At 41.8% G+C, this 15,526-nt stretch overlaps 1 protein-coding gene across 1 annotated transcript; it reads right to left on the reverse strand.

Annotated features, from left to right (window-relative positions):
* Window positions 1-4,644: 4,644 nt before the first annotated feature.
* LOC120865594 (beta-defensin 107A-like) lies at window positions 4,645-13,263 on the reverse strand. Its single transcript, XM_040242873.1, has 3 exons — window positions 13,177-13,263; window positions 9,168-9,321; window positions 4,645-4,860 (listed from the first exon to the last, which is right to left on the reverse strand). Exons 1-3 carry the CDS (start codon window positions 13,261-13,263, stop codon window positions 4,721-4,723), a joined length of 381 nt encoding a protein of 126 aa, XP_040098807.1. The 3' UTR covers window positions 4,645-4,720.
* Between the last annotated feature and the right edge of the window lie 2,263 nt (window positions 13,264-15,526).

A 15,526-nucleotide genomic window follows, 5' to 3' on the forward strand; every position in this document is an offset into this window, starting at 1 on the left:
TCAAGCTCTAAAGATGTTTAGTCCTTGGTCAGTTTACTTAGACTCATAGTAATCCTTCCAAGTAAGGCCCTGTTGCTTCCCTTTGTCTGGGTCCACAGGACTTTGTCATGGCTCTCTCTTGCCAACATTTTAGAACCACTAACTCTTGGAGAACTTGAGCAGAGGAGTTTTAGAGACAAAAGAATTATTAGGAAAATGTCCCATTTTCTATAACTCTGATCCTATTCATTTTCTTTGTTTTTAAAAAATACTTGTTTGGCTGCACCAGGTCTTAGTTGCGACATGAGGGATCATTTTTTAAGTTGCTTAAAAAGATCCCACTTTTTAAGTGGGATCTAGTTCCCCGAGCAGGAATTGAACCTGGGCCCCCTGCAATGGGATCATGGAGTCTTAGCTACTGGATCACCAGGGAAGTCCCTGATCCTGTTCGTTTTCACTGATGGGACAGAGATAGTTCCAGAGCCCTGCAAAGCCTCTGACAGCCACTTCACCTACTTCAGCCTTCACCTGACCTGGTATGTGGTTCATACAATCAGAAGCGATGATTCCAAGGTCAGGTGACTTTCCACGGGGCTCCTCCGTGTGTAGGTCCTGGGGATTTTGTCTTGGGTGCAGGATTCTCTCAAGCTCTCATGTTCTCTAAACTTAACCAGGTTTTTGTTTTGTTTTGTTTTAATTATTTATTTGTTTATTTGGGCTGTGCTGGGTCTTCATTGCTTTGAGGGCTTTTTCCAGGCCGCGGTGAGTGGGGGCTGTTCTTCGTTGCGGTGCTTGGACTTATTGCGGTGGCTTCTCTTGTTGCAGAACATGGGCTTTAGGGCATGCGGACTTCATAATCCTGGCTCGTGGGCTCAGGAGTTGCGGTCCCGCCTCCAGAGTGCAGGCTCAGTAGTTGTGGCGCGCAGGCTCAGTTGCTCTGCAGCGTGTGCGATCTTCCCGGACCAAGAATCGAACCTGCATCTCCTGCGTTGGCAGATGAACTCTCCACCACTGAGCCACCAGGGCAGTCCCTTCCCATGCTTTTATAAATTTGTTCTGTTACCTGGGGAGATGTGGTTCGAGAAAGAATAAAGCAGCAGAGGAGAACAACAGAAGTTCCTGTGCGTGAACAGATGGCGTGATGTCCCTCAGCAGCACACTAGGGCCAGTGGAATGTCTTTGTTTGGATAATGAGGACATTTAATACTTAGTCAGGGATATCCAGGGTCATGGAGGTCCCATGAGAGCAGAATGGGCTTCCAGGGAGTCCTGGTTATGCTGGCTGCTCCATTCTTCAGTGATGAGAATAGGCAGTTTAAATGGAAATGATTGTCAAACGGGAACATAAGCCACGTGTATATTGACAATAGAATGGACGGTTACCAACAGCTGTCCTTCTGTTTCAGTTAAAGTGGCTTAGGCTAGTTCGAGGAACCCATGGTTTTAAAGAGTGACTGGACCTCTTTTCTGTGAACCTTCTCGAGACCCCAGTAACTAGTCAGTGGCTCCTCTCCTGTCCTGAGCTCCCCTGGGGCTCCCATCAGCTTGTGGAACTTGCCACCACGTATGTTAGTTTGCTGGACATGGGTCTGTCATGACAACTAAAATGGCACTTCCACCCCTTAAGCTGAGCAGGAAGGTGAGCCATTTGTTCATTTCCATTCAGCATCTCCTTTCCAAATGGAAAAGTGCATGGCAGTGAAGTAGCAGTGGGTACACAGCCCAGACTTCGGATCTGAGTCGTGCCTCTTGATTCTGGGACTCCCTGGAGGTAAGGGGCAAGAGCAGTGACCACACTGCGTCTCGGATGCTCCTCTGTTCGTCAGTTTCAGATGTTACGGGGCAGGAGACTTGGTTAGAAAACTTGTTTTAAAAATTCATTTTGTTTGCTGAGGATTTCCTAGTATAAAGCATTAGAGTGGGCACAGAGCTCTGATTTTATACATATTCTAGGTGATTAGAATCAACTTGCTTTTGGAAACACTGACCTAGATGAAGGCTACTTCTAGCTCTGCTATTATAGTGTTCCAAGTATTCCTATAAAATTGAGTATGAATCTAATACCAGTTTCTATGATTGAACAACTCACATGGTGTGTGTGTGTGTGTGTGTGTATGTGTTATGTGTGTTCATGCATGCATGTGCAACATGAAAAGGTGAAAGTATTCCTTATATACAAAGCCCAAACCCAAATGTATAAGTAAACCTTAGGTAACTGACAGTGAGAATTTGCTGGTTTGATAGACTGTAGAGACTGAAGATGGAGCAGCTCTGAACACCCAACAATATTAGTGATGAGAGAGAAGGGAGGATGATAATTACAATTTGCAGAATCTAATGAGCAATTTATGTAGATTGATGTAATGAGTGAATTGTGTGATTTATGAGGCAAAGAAAGCTTTCCTGAGGAAGCCATTTTTCACCTGAGTGTCTGAGTAAAGGGTAACAATATTGACGAAGATCTAGAATATTAAATGAAGATCAGTTGTGGAGAGAAGGTAGTATATTGAAATAAAGGTAAGTTACTTTTGAGGTATCTATCAGAAATCCATTTAGAGAAGACCTGACCCTGCTGGCTCAGCTGGTAAAGAATCCACCTGCAGTGTGGGAGACCTGGGTTCTATCCCTAGGTTGGGAAGATCCCCTGGAGAAGGGGAAGGCTACCTACTCCAGTATTCTGGCCTGGAGAATTCCATGGACTGTATAGTCCAGAGGGACACAAAGAGTTGGAAATGACTGAACAACTTTCACCAATGAACTTCCGTAAGAAGTTCAAGTCAGAAACATAGCGTAGTTTTTCTTAGACAGGCTTCACTCAGGTAAGCAGAAACCATACGGAATATTTGAAACAGAGCGGTCCTACTGCAGGTAACCGGTTGCACAGGGACTTCGGGTCAAAAGGGCTAAAAACCAGAGGACAGACTTACCACCTCCATGCCACGAGGATGAATGATAATCAGAGATCTTTGGAGTTGACTCTGACGTCTTTTTTTTTTTTTTGGCTACACTGTGCAGTTTATGGGATTTTAGTTCCCGGACCAGGTTTTGAACATGGGCCACCGCACTGAAAGTGCCAAGTCCCAAACGCTAGGTCATCAGGAAACTCCTGACCCTGGTATCTTTAAGAAGAAAAGAGTGACTAAGAGGCGTCCGAGAGGTCCCTTGTCTCTCGCTAGACAAGTCCCAACAGTGTGATGAAGGCTGAAGATGTTTCTACAGATTAGGAAGCAACTAGGGTGACAGAAAACATATAGTACCTTTCAGGTCATTTGGTGAGAAAAGGGAGAAAAGAGAAAAGGAGAGAAGGGAGTGAGACAGTCTAGGTAAATTTAGATTCTCAAAGGCAGTTAGTTTTCTCTGAGCCTGTTGATCAGGCACTGCTGGGAAAGCCAGAACCGGAGATCATTCCTCTGATTCCAACAGGTCATGTCCTCAACCTGTTGCAGATTTCAGAAATGAGCCATAAAGATAAATGATAATACCAGAATATTTTCCAAAAAAGGTTTATTTCTCAAAGCCTTTTACAAATTATCTTGCCCCAGGAAAGTTAGTTTTACTGCATTCTCTCCTATGTATTAATATATATTTATAAGAAGCAAGCTTAACCCAGGAGATGAGGGAATTCTCTAGAGCAGCTGAGGGAGTTTGCTGTCTTCTGCTTTGAAAGGGTATGGTGTCAGTCTTCGAGGATGAAAATGGCCCATGAGATAGGTTTTGCTCTGCCTGAAATCTGGGGCTCCATATTTTGGCATTACAGGATAAAGGCAAGCCTCAATTTTCTCCAAAGAGCAAGGATCCCAGGAGAGATTTTGGAAAGTGTCCACTTTTTTTTTGCAGCTGCTTTCAACTTTTTGTTCAATCTGACTTCTCATTTGAGCTGCTAAAAACTGTCCCATCTTTAGTGTTGGCCTTGTTCTGTGGTCATCTAGCAGTTTTCTGTAGACATTCTAAGAACACAAGACCAAATGAGAAGTCTGAACAGAGGAGTCACTAAGCCTATAACTGTGTGATCTTGACCTTGGATCGCTTCACCTATAATGAGGGTGTTGAATTAGATAATCTCTGGGGAGCTTACTGCTTGAACAGACCATGATTTAATCAGCTCTGACTGCAAGTGGCCAGAATGAGGATGCTACTTAGTCTGTGGCCAGCTTAAATCTGGACAAGGTCCAAATCTTTGTGGAACTCAATGTTCTAGATCAGACAAGGAACAGGAGACATTTTAAATATTTCCTCCGTATAAAGGAGAGAGAGGAGGGTGCTGCTGAGGAGGTCACAGTTGGTGTCCAGCAAAGGGTCCGTTTACCACAGAGTTGAGTCTCCTCACATTGCAAATAGCAGAATCTCAGTGGATACAGCCCCAGGTCACATGTCTGGTAGAAGCCAGGAGTATAACCTTAAAACTCAATTCATTGACTTGCTCTTCAACCTTTCCATTCTACCTCTTTTACTAATTAGTTTACTCACTTTATCCATCAATAAAGTAACTAAAGCCCCTATATGAGGAAGGGGGAGGCAAAGCAAACAAGACAGAGAGCTTCCTGCCTCACTCCCAACTTCTCCCCACCCCAGAAGCTTGCAGCCTAGAAAGGGTATTTCCTGCAGCATCAGAGACTGGACTGACAGCTTCAGAGAATCCTGACATAGACAAAAAGGAGAGAAGATCCAGAGAGGTTCTCTGAACTGAGATCAAAGACAGAGTATCTTCACCTCTTTGATCTGTGTAGCTGCTGCTTAGCTTTTAATTGACTCTTTTTCTGCAGCAAAATGGTGTCAGTTCAGCTCTGCAGCCCCCAATCTTATCCTCAAAGGAAAGGCATTCGACTTCACAGCGACCATCCATTTTCAGACAGCGTATCTGTCTTTGAAGGCTTCTTGGAGCTAGAAAGCAAAGAAAGCAATTAGTCTTCAGTTATCTAGTACTTAATTACCACAAACTTCTCCATCCAGGCCAGCTTAGAATTCCCTGTCACCCAAATTCCAAGGAGATACAGAGTGTGAATCTAGCTATCAGATAAAGCAGATGTGACCTAAACAGCTATCAGATAAAGCAGATGTGACCTAAACAGCTGTGTCTGAACTCACATCCCTGGTTCAGTATATACTGTGGCCTTCCATTGTATTCACTTAGGAAAAATGAAAAAGAGTTCCCTCTGCTGTTGTCTTTATTGGACGTATCCAAACAGAATGTTTCTTCTTGGGAGGAGACGATATACTTTTGAATTCCAATGAACAATCTTTTCCAAGAAATGTTTTTTTTTTTCTTGTCTCCAAAATAATCAGTTCAGTTCAGTTCAGTCACTCAGTCGTGTCCGACTCTTTGCGACCCCAGGAATCGCAGCACGCCAGGCCTCCCTGTTCATCACCATCTCCCGGAGTTCACTCAGACTCATGTCCATCGAGTCCGTGATGCCATCCAGCCATCTCATCCTCGGTTGTCCCTTTCTCCTCCTGCCCCCAATCCCTCCCAGCATCAGAGTCTTTTCCAATGAGTCAACTCTTTGCATGAGGTGGCCAAAGTATTGGAGTTTCAGCTTCAGCATCATTCCTTCCAAAGAAATCCCAGGGTTGATCTCCTTCAGAATGGACTGGTTGGATCTCCTTGCAGTCCAAGGGACTCTCAAGAGTCTTCTCCAACACCACAGTTCAAAAGCATCTATTCTTCAGCGCTCAGCCTTCTTCACAGTCCAACTCTCACATCCATACATGACCACAGGAAAAGCCATAGCCTTGACTAGACAGACCTTAGTCGGCAAAGTAACGTCTCTGCTTTTGAAATCCAAAATAATAGTCTCTGATAAATAACAAAAGATAAAGCTTGTGCTATGTACATTATAGGCAAATTAGTACTTTGGCATATGGTTGTGGAATTTCACACTTTTGCTATAAAGATCAAAAGAAACAGTGCAATAGCCTGCTCCATAAATACCATCAACAGAATATTATCTTTACCAGCAACCTTAGGGCGACTGAGACAGTGTGTACTCATTCATAACAAAGAGACTAAGCTGAAAAGAGTAAAATGTTTCAAGAGAGGAGTGATCGAAAAAATATTCTCTGGAAAAATAATTGAAAGAGCTGACAGTTATTCTCAAAAAGTGTAATGCTTATGCTTGCAAAGCAACTCTGGGAGGGAAGTGTGCATATTAGCTGTCACGCATCTCAGACATTACCATGTTGAAAGCTTGTTGATGCCCAGGGTAGGACTAACCAATGGAAAAAAAAAAGTCAAGAACTTAGATTTCTGCTCAGAGTAAAGGGAAACATTTTCAGTAGTCCAAGGTTGAACTCGGGATATTGTGAGTTATAGATCACTGAAATTTATCAAGCATCAGAGCAGTCAATTGACATGTCATATGTTTACATTGAATTGGGGCAAAGAATAACAATAATAATGATAAGAACAATGAGAACTGAATAATAATAATAGTTAACTCCATCAAGTGTGCCTGGAACTGTTTAAGCAGTGTATATAGAGACTGTCCCCAAGAAGTCATCTTCACCTTTCATCTGTTAGTAAGTAGTAGAACCTCTGAGTTTTGGCTGGCTGCTCAGGGAAGATTCCCTTGGAGAAAGAAATGGCAACCCACTCCAGTACTCTTGCCTGGAAAATTCCGTGGGATATAATCCATGGGATCGCAAAGAGTCACACGACTGAGCTACTTCACTTTCACTTTTCAGATCCTCAGCTAAAGATGACTGTTTCTGGTTTTCTGTTTCCGTCTGGCCTCGTGAATCATTTGGATCAATGAAACAGGACTGGAGTGATACGAGCTGTTTCTGTGTAATCTTTTACTCAATTTTTATTCCTTCCTTTTAAAGCATCTTAGAATCAGTGACATAGTCACCTGTTTGGGATGGCAAGATTGACCTTCCTCCCTGGTCCCAGTAGGGCTTACCTGATGCAGAAGAGCCTTCTTCCCAACCTACTCAATTACCTATTTTGGAACTTTTACATGAGAGAGAAATAAACTTCCTTTTTTTCTATTACTCTAGTTTAAGGTAAAGTTAAAACCAGTTAGCCTCTACTCTAATTAATATAATAAAATGTCTTAATCTTGAAAAAATGCCCTATTGTTATTATTTCCATTTATAAGAAATAAATTGAAACACAGAGTTCATAAATCTTATGAGGACTGGAGCTGAGATCGGCCTCAAGTATGTTGGCATTATAGTCTCTGTTCATCACCCCTTTTATTAATCATTAAACCCACTTGCAATGCTGAGATTCTGTCTGATTGTTGTGGTGATGGTGGCCCTAGACTGTGCTCCTTATTGAGAAACAAGCAAGTCTGAGCTGAGCTTTGGAAATAAGATGCTCTTACACATCTCCTTCTACAGTTGATTCGAATCAGCTGGAGTCTGGATGGAAGGAGATGGAAAGGACAGCTTAAAACTCGTTTTCTTAGCCTGGATTCGTTGTCTGACTTCACCCCCACCCTGCCCCCACCCCCAGCACCCCAAGGAAGAGACTGAGGCCGAAGTTAAGAAACTGACTTTACAAGAGATGCTTTGAAACATGAGGGCAACGTTCCTCAGGTCTTTTCTTTACTTCTAGTCCTGCGGGTTTTCAAAATTTTCAAAAGTACGATGCAAACAGTGACCTTCCAGGAAGCCTTTCCTGGTATCCCCAGTTGGAAACAAACTTCTGCTTCTATGGCTTCTCTTTTACTTTTCTTCTTCATGGCACTTGTGAGCACTGTTTTGTATCATAGTTATTTGTGATATATTTGCATTCTAAACTTATTGCATGCTTATTCGTTATTATGGGCAACCTATTTTTGACCAGCACAGAAATAATAGGCTAATAAACAGTAAGTAAATTAAGAGCAAAGGCCACACTCTAATGTTCACCTCCACTTTACCTCCTTTTGTTGTAGTCCCTAGAACAATTTCTCATTAGCGGTAGCACACATTCAGCAGATATTGGGACAGGGGAGCTTGGCATGCTGCAGTCCACGGGGTTGCAAAGAGTGAGACAGGACTGAGCAACTGAACAACAAAAAGCTAGGTACTATGGATGTGAGAGTTGGACTGTGAAGAAGGCTGAGCGCCGAAGAATTGATGCTTTTGAACTGTGGTGTTGGAGAAGACTCTTGAGAGTCCCTTGGACTGCAAGGAGATCCAACCAGTCCATTCTGAAGGAGATCAGCCCTGGGATTTCTTTGGAAGGAATGATGCTGAAGCTGAAGCTCCAGTACTTTGGCCACCTCATGCGAAGAGTTGACTCAATGGAAAAGACTCTGCTGCTGGGAGGGGTTGGGGACAGGAGAAGGGGACGACAGAGGATGAGATGGCTGGATGACATCACGGACTCGATGGACATGAGTCTGAGTGAACTCCAGGAGTTGGTGATGGACAGGGAGGCCTGGCATGCTGCGACTCATGGGGTTGCAAAGAGTCAGACACGACTGAGCGACTGAACTGAACTGAACTGACTGAGGCCAGATTGTGCAGTAAGTAAGTGTAGCAATTCAGAAACCACGAAGAAGAAATAGACAAGAACCCCATGAGGAAAGGCATCATAACAGAAGGAATGAAGGATGGTTGAGAAGGGAATGAACAAGAAAGTTGATTAGGGATAAAGTCTTGGCTGTATTGAGTAAAAAGAACCCATTTCTAAGGATTCAAGGACTTCAAAGAAAACTAATCGAGGTGTTAGTGCTTTAATTTTCCATCAGTGTGTAAGAGCCAGAAAAAAGGTCCAGGATAATCTAGGATTAGGAGATTTGCACCAGTTAGTTAGACTTTAAAAAATAGACTAAAGACCATCATAAGTTTAGTTTCTCTTAGGCTACAGAGGCTACATTTCTCTAAATTAACTAGTTCTTTTGGAGTTTGTCTCTAACATTTTCTCTCATTTTAAAGCAATCACTTTGTCATACTTTGCAGTTAGGTCAAAGATTGTAGGAGGAAAGAGATTTAAACATAAAGAGAACTCTGAACCCCTTTGTAGAGCTTTTAGGGAAATTAATGAGATACTCTTCTGGTTGAAGGTAGCCTGGATCAGTGTGGCCACATTGATTTGTGTCTAATCTTAGGAAAAGATTTCCTGTAATTGGTTTGTTCTGGGACCTTTTCAGGACATAGGGCTGAGTCATGTACTCTTCTGAAAGCTGAGCTTTCTTCTCAAAAGACAGATCCTGAACAGACTGACATCCTTACATCAGTGAAGATTTCCCGCTTACCTGAGAAAATTTGACCGAGAAGAATCATGGCAGCAAACATGAAGAAGAAGATTTTCATGGCTCCAGGCTTCAGTGGAGAGAGGATGAAGGAGACACAGTGGCAAGAATCTAGCTGTTTTATCGATGGAAATTGATTAAAACAAGTTCTACAGCTCTGAAACAGTGGGACGTCAATTTTGGTTTGTAGTGTTCATTAAGAGTGAACTATTCTCCATGCTCCACTGAATAATATGTGGGCTGCTGGGTCAGGTTTTACCTAAGTAAACACTTAGGAGAGAGAACCTTGTCTTCTCCTGTCTTCCTACCTGGAACGCTGTCTTCTACATCTCTGTCTAGATTTCTCCTATGTTCCCTAAACCCCTTCTCAAGCCCTACCACTTCCATAGGGTCCATAACTACCATTCCTTTTATCCTTATCTAAGATTTTACATGCAGTTTGCTTTTATAAGATTCACTCAGCCATTATTGATTGGCACCTGGTATATAGCTTTTTCAAATTATACTCTATGAAAAAAATTTATCTTCTCATTTGTATTATAAACTCCATAAAGGAAAATAACTTTCTTCTCATCTTTTTTCTTCCCATTCATTCCTTACAACAGTATTTTTAACAAAAGGTGCTCAAAATATATGTATTTGACTTATTGGTTGATAGCTGCCTGGTTAGAGGAATCCGTGAATAATCAAGCAATCAGTATGAGAACTGTCATTAATGTTCAAAGTTTTTACACATGTAAGATATTACTCAGGGTAATAATGTAAGTATTACATATGCTTATAGTTTATATTTTCTGGGAATAGTATTTATTCAACAAATATGTGTTGGACAGTAAATACCATGTGTATTTGTATGTCACTAAGAAATTTGAATTTTATCCTAAAATCAAAGGAAAGTCATCAAAGGGTTTTAAGTAAGGGAGTTATCTGAAAGATTTGACATGAAATAGATATAAAGGGTTTTATAAATCATTATGAGAAGAATAAAGATTTCTATAGAAAAATGGACTAAAGACATGAAAGAGCAATTAAATAAAGGAACGTGAAAGTGTGGAATTAGTGTCCAACTCTTTGGAGTCCCCGTGATCTATGTAGTCTGTGGAATTCTCTTGGTCAGAATACTGGAGTGGGTAGCCTCTCCCTTCTCCAGGGAATCTTCCCAACCCATGGATCAAACCTGGGTCTCCCGCATTGCAGGCAGATTCTTTACCAGCTGAGCCACAAGGGAAGCCCAAGAATATTGGAGTGGGTAGCCTGTCCCTTTTCTCCAATGGGTCTTCCGAACCCAGGAATGGAACCGGGGTCTCCTGCATTGCAGGTGGATTCCTCACTAACTGAGCTATCAGAGAAGTCCAATTTATAAAGGAAGAAACATGAAAAAAATCAAGTGAATTCCACTAATAAACTGAAATGAGCTCCTAACAGATGATCGTTTCCATTGATAACAAGTGAAAGTCTGGAGGAAAAAAACAACCTACGTGAAGGAAATGAAAGTTACAATAAAGACAGACATGTTTTGGAGAAAAGTTAAATTTGGAAAAATGGACCAGAATGGAATGAGTTCTCTGATTACAGTGTGGCATGAAGCAGTTAAAGCTCCAAAAATAAATACGTAAAAATAATCTGCCACCTTGCTAAACTTAGGACAGGCACAAGGACAGAATCAAAGTTACTTAAAGCTAGGGACTTCCCTGGTGGTTCAGTGGTTAAGACTTCACTCTTCCAATGCAGGGGGCGTGGGTTCAGTGTCTGGTTGAGGAAATAAGACCTGCATGCCGTGTGGCCAAAAAGAATAAGAAAATAAAAGAGCATTCTGGAGGCCTGAAAGAGGGGCAGGTATTCCCATGCAAGGTTACAAGCCCAATACAGGCTGTGTGGGCTTTTTATCTCTCGATAAAGAAGTATTCCCAGCCTGAACTTGCCTTCTGTTGCTGAGTAGAGGTCAAAAGACTATACATGCAAGACTGCCATTACCAGCAAAAAAATAAAAAATGTTATTAACAACTGTATGCCTAAACATTCAACTGCTTATATAAAATAGGAATATTATTATTAATCAAAAGATGGCTTTGAAAGGGCATCTTTTCACTCCAAAATACAGAATGAGCTCCAAATACTAAAAAAAAGTTTAGTTGGCTCATTTTTAGTTTCTAAAGGTAGAAAATCAGTTTATTGATTTGATATCTTTCTTCTTTCTAAATACAGGCATTTGAAACTATAATTTTTTTCCTCTAAGCATTGGTTTAGCTGCATCCCATAAGTTTTGTGTTTGTTTGTTTGTTTACATTTTCATTCACCTTGAAATATTTTCTAAGTTTTCCTACGATTTTTTTTCTTTGGCTCATTATTTATTTGGGGGTGTGTGTGTGGTTTAATTGTAACACATTTGAGACTTTCCTAAGTGTGCTTCTGTTATTCCCTCGTGGTTGGAGAACATATTTTCTGATTTCAACTCTTTTTATTGAGGATGTTTTCTGCCTAACATATGGCCAGTCCTCGAGAATACTTCATGTGAACTCGAGAGAATCTGTGTTTTGCTGTTGTTGGATGGGCTGGGCCGTAGATGAGGTCTCATGGGGTTTACTTTTTATAAAAATGTTCTTTTGTCTCTAGTAGCCATTTTGTCTTAAAGTCTGTTTTGTCAGCTTTTAGTGTAACCATTACAGCTCTCTTTTGGTGACTGTGCGCATGGTGTATCTCTTCTCACCCTTTTCCTTTCTGTGGTCCGTGAGAATCACACCCATCCCTCTGCCTAATATCCTAAGGGCAGCTACCCGGCGCTGTTCTGTTCTTGTCCTACCGTCAGAGGCGGCCCCAGCCACAGCTCTTGCCAGGCGTGAGCACTACAGGGTGACTGGTCTAGCTCTCCAGGCAGCCTTCCTTGAATTCAGTCTCTTAAGCATTGATGTGAACGTGATATTTTCCTCACCTTTCCCCATGAGAGGCTGAGTGAAGTCACAGTCACAGCACCACAGAGAAACCCTGCCCCTGCCTTCTCTAGTTTTCCTTTATACCCTCAAGTAGGTACAAGGCTGTGTTTCAGAACTCGTTTTGAGGTCAGCCTCTTTACTCTCCTTGCCTTTGCGGTTTAGCACCTCAGTCAGGACTGTGGAAGTTAACGATACTTAGCGTTTTGTCCTCTGCCTTTGGGGAATTTGGGCCAAACTGATCCGTCTTGCTCTGTAGGCACCATCGTTTCCTTTCAGTTATTGTGAGAGGGCTTTGAAATGGAACCCAGAACCAGGAAAGGGAACTAGCCATCTAGCATAAGGCTTAGAAAAGCTACAGCTTCGGAATTGATGGAGTTCAGTGCTTGCTAACCAGGAGCATTATGTAGACCAACTCAACTGGGAACACTGTAGGAGAGACCCAGCCCCAGGGTCTCTCTTCCTTGACACTTCTCTCTGCCCCATCCATCACCTAGAACCTTCCTCTTCAGAAGATTCAGCAGAAACCAATAATCAGAGATCTCCATAATTTACTGAGGAATCAACAGACACTTAGCTGAGGCATCCGCTTGACATCTGAAAGGACTGACTTTTCAGGTAACAAGAAGCTAGTGTTAGCTGAGACTATATTATTCTGTAGGAAGGACCGGGTGTCTCAAGGAGAAAGAGGTAACTGAAAAGAGAAGTTCTAAAAGGAGCAAAGTATGGAAGAGAGGAGAGAGCAAGAGGAAGAAGGGAAATTTGTGAATGGTTGAGCATTTATGAGAGGTGCCCTCTGAGACCATAAGCCATCTGACTCTGGATGCTGTTTAAGGTAATGATTAAGGTAATAGCAGGGCACAACCACTGGTCCTCCACTCCGTAGGACTCTGAGACACGTACATGAATTCTGTAAAAGAGCATTAGTTTGGATCCAGAATACTTTCAGTTTTTGGAGTCAAGCAGTATGGGATGTGGGATAAGTAAGGAGTACCCTGGCTTTGTGATGTTCTATGAGTCATCAGCTGCACGCTCACTGTGGAGATCCAGGGAGAAGGACCATCCTCTGGCAGATGGTGACTCACCCAGATTTTTAGGATTAGATCCTCCACTTCCCACTTCCCTGAATTGTTTCCTGTGAAAATGAAGGAAACGTAGAGTCCCACAAGCATTTTGTCTTAGATCTCTTCTGGAGAACAACTGATCAAATGTAAATAGGCTCTGTTGTCTGATCTATTTACATTCATGTCAGACATGAAATGGTTCCCACACCAGAAGCTTGAAGAAATAATTTAATTTGGACAGCTGGTGATAAAGTGTTGGAAGAACTGAATTTGTAGAATGGGAGCAGTGAGGCAACCCTAACATTAGCCACAGCTGAAATACCCCTCTGCCGGATGGTTGGAGGAAAAACAAGAGGCTCTGGTGTGAGCTCAGGAGCAAGGATAAGACGATGGGAGCTGGGCCTGAAGTAAGACTTCTGGTGAGGGAGGCGAGGATGCAGAAGCTGAAACCAAGAGAGATAGTGAGGGAGGGAAACCCTGAGTTCTCCTGTTCTCTTATCCACCATTCAGCTTCCAGGCACTTGCAATAGACTGAAACCAGCCAGAAAAACCAGAACGCTTAGAGAATGTGCTTTGCAGACAATATGCCAGTTATACAGAGCAAAGTAGGAAAAAGACAGGCGTATATCTGAGCGCAGAAAGACCAATGAGGCCACGGTCCTCTCAAATGTGGAGCAACATAGTCACATATTAAAACTGAGTGAGCAAGTTTGAGTAGGGCCTTTATTTTGACCTTTATTTTGTGAACTGCAAATTTTTTCATAAGGCAGAGTTATAGAGTCAACCATTTATGCGTATCCCATGTTGAACATTTTAAATTAATCTGTAGCATTTCACCCATTGGCAGGAAGAGAAGGGCTTCCTTGGTGCCTCAGAAGGTAAAGAATCTGCCTGCAGTACTGGAGACCTGGGTTTGATTCCTGAGTTGGGAAGATCCCTTGGAGGAGGGCATGGCAACCCACTCCAGTATTCTTGCCTGGAGAATTCCATGGACAGAGGAACCTAGCGGGCTACAGTCCATGGGATCGCAAGGGAAGAGAAACATAAAGTTGGTGTCCTGGACCTTAACTGAGTGGATGTGAAATGTTTTTTTAAAAAAATACACATCATACACTCTCTAACACCTGTTGTCTTGTGTCTTCTTGATTATAGCCATGCTGAGTGGTGTGAGGTGTGGTTCTGAGTTGCATTTCCTTGAGGAGTAGTGATGTTAATCATCTTTTCAAGTACCTGTTGGCCATTTTAATGCCATGTAGATGGACCTTGAACACATTATGCTAAGTGAGATCATCAAAAAAAGACAGTACTGAACGCTATCTATTATATGTGGACTCTAAAAAAGCCAAACGTGTAAAACACAGAGTAAAATGGTAGTTACCAGGAGATGGGAGTGGAGGGCTGAAGTCAATGCTGTTTAAGGGCACCGACCTGCAACAGGTAGTAAATAAGCCATAGAGATCTAATGCACAGTATAATGAATACAGACAGTTTTGCTGAGAGACTAAAACTTAATTATCCAAACAGTAAAAAGAAAGGATAAGTATATCCTGTGATAGGGGTACTCAACATCACTACAACAGAATCATATTATAATATAGAAGTGTATCAAACTAATATGTATGTCTTGAATTTACATAGTTTTATGTCAAAGATAGTCAATAAAAATACACCATAAGTACTGGAGTAAGTGAGTGACAACATATTGGTACAAAAAGAAATGATGTGGAAAAAAGCAATTTGTTACAGAACTATAACTCCATTAACAGTGATGTGGCTGCCATATCCATTTATTTTGCGTTAGAATTAGTCCATAAGGATAAATACACAGAACACGGTGGTGGTCTGCACACCCTTTGCTGGTTTCCAGCTAGTACCTTGAGCAAATGACAACCTCCCTGGTCTCAGTTTCTTCAAATATAAATGAGGACAATAAAATCTACCATATAGGATGTTTGTGAGTCGTATGAGAAAAGTATACGGGCAAGATTCATAAGTATAAGGGACTCTATAAATATATAGTAATAGTATCTGACTGTGTGAGTAGCTGTTAGGTACCAACTCATGTCTTGACTTTTTTTAAATTTAAGTATAGTTGGTTTACAGTATTACATTTTTTCAAGTGTACCACATAGAGATTCCATGTTATAGATTATACTACATTTAAAGGTATTATAAAATATTTTTATTTCCCATGCTGCACAATATATACTTATAGCTTATTTATTTTATACATAACAGTTCATACCTCTTAACCCCCCAACTCCTACTCCCCTCTTTCCTTCCTTCTCTTTCCCCACTGGCAACCTTTTTAGAGATCATCTTCAAAAAGAGGCAAAGGAACAAAACAAAGGGAGAAGGAAATGAGAATGAT

The sequence above is a fragment of the Oryx dammah genome, unplaced genomic scaffold (assembly GCF_014754425.2).
Source record: "Oryx dammah isolate SB20612 unplaced genomic scaffold, SCBI_Odam_1.1 HiC_scaffold_7, whole genome shotgun sequence".
NCBI lineage: Eukaryota > Metazoa > Chordata > Mammalia > Artiodactyla > Bovidae > Oryx > Oryx dammah.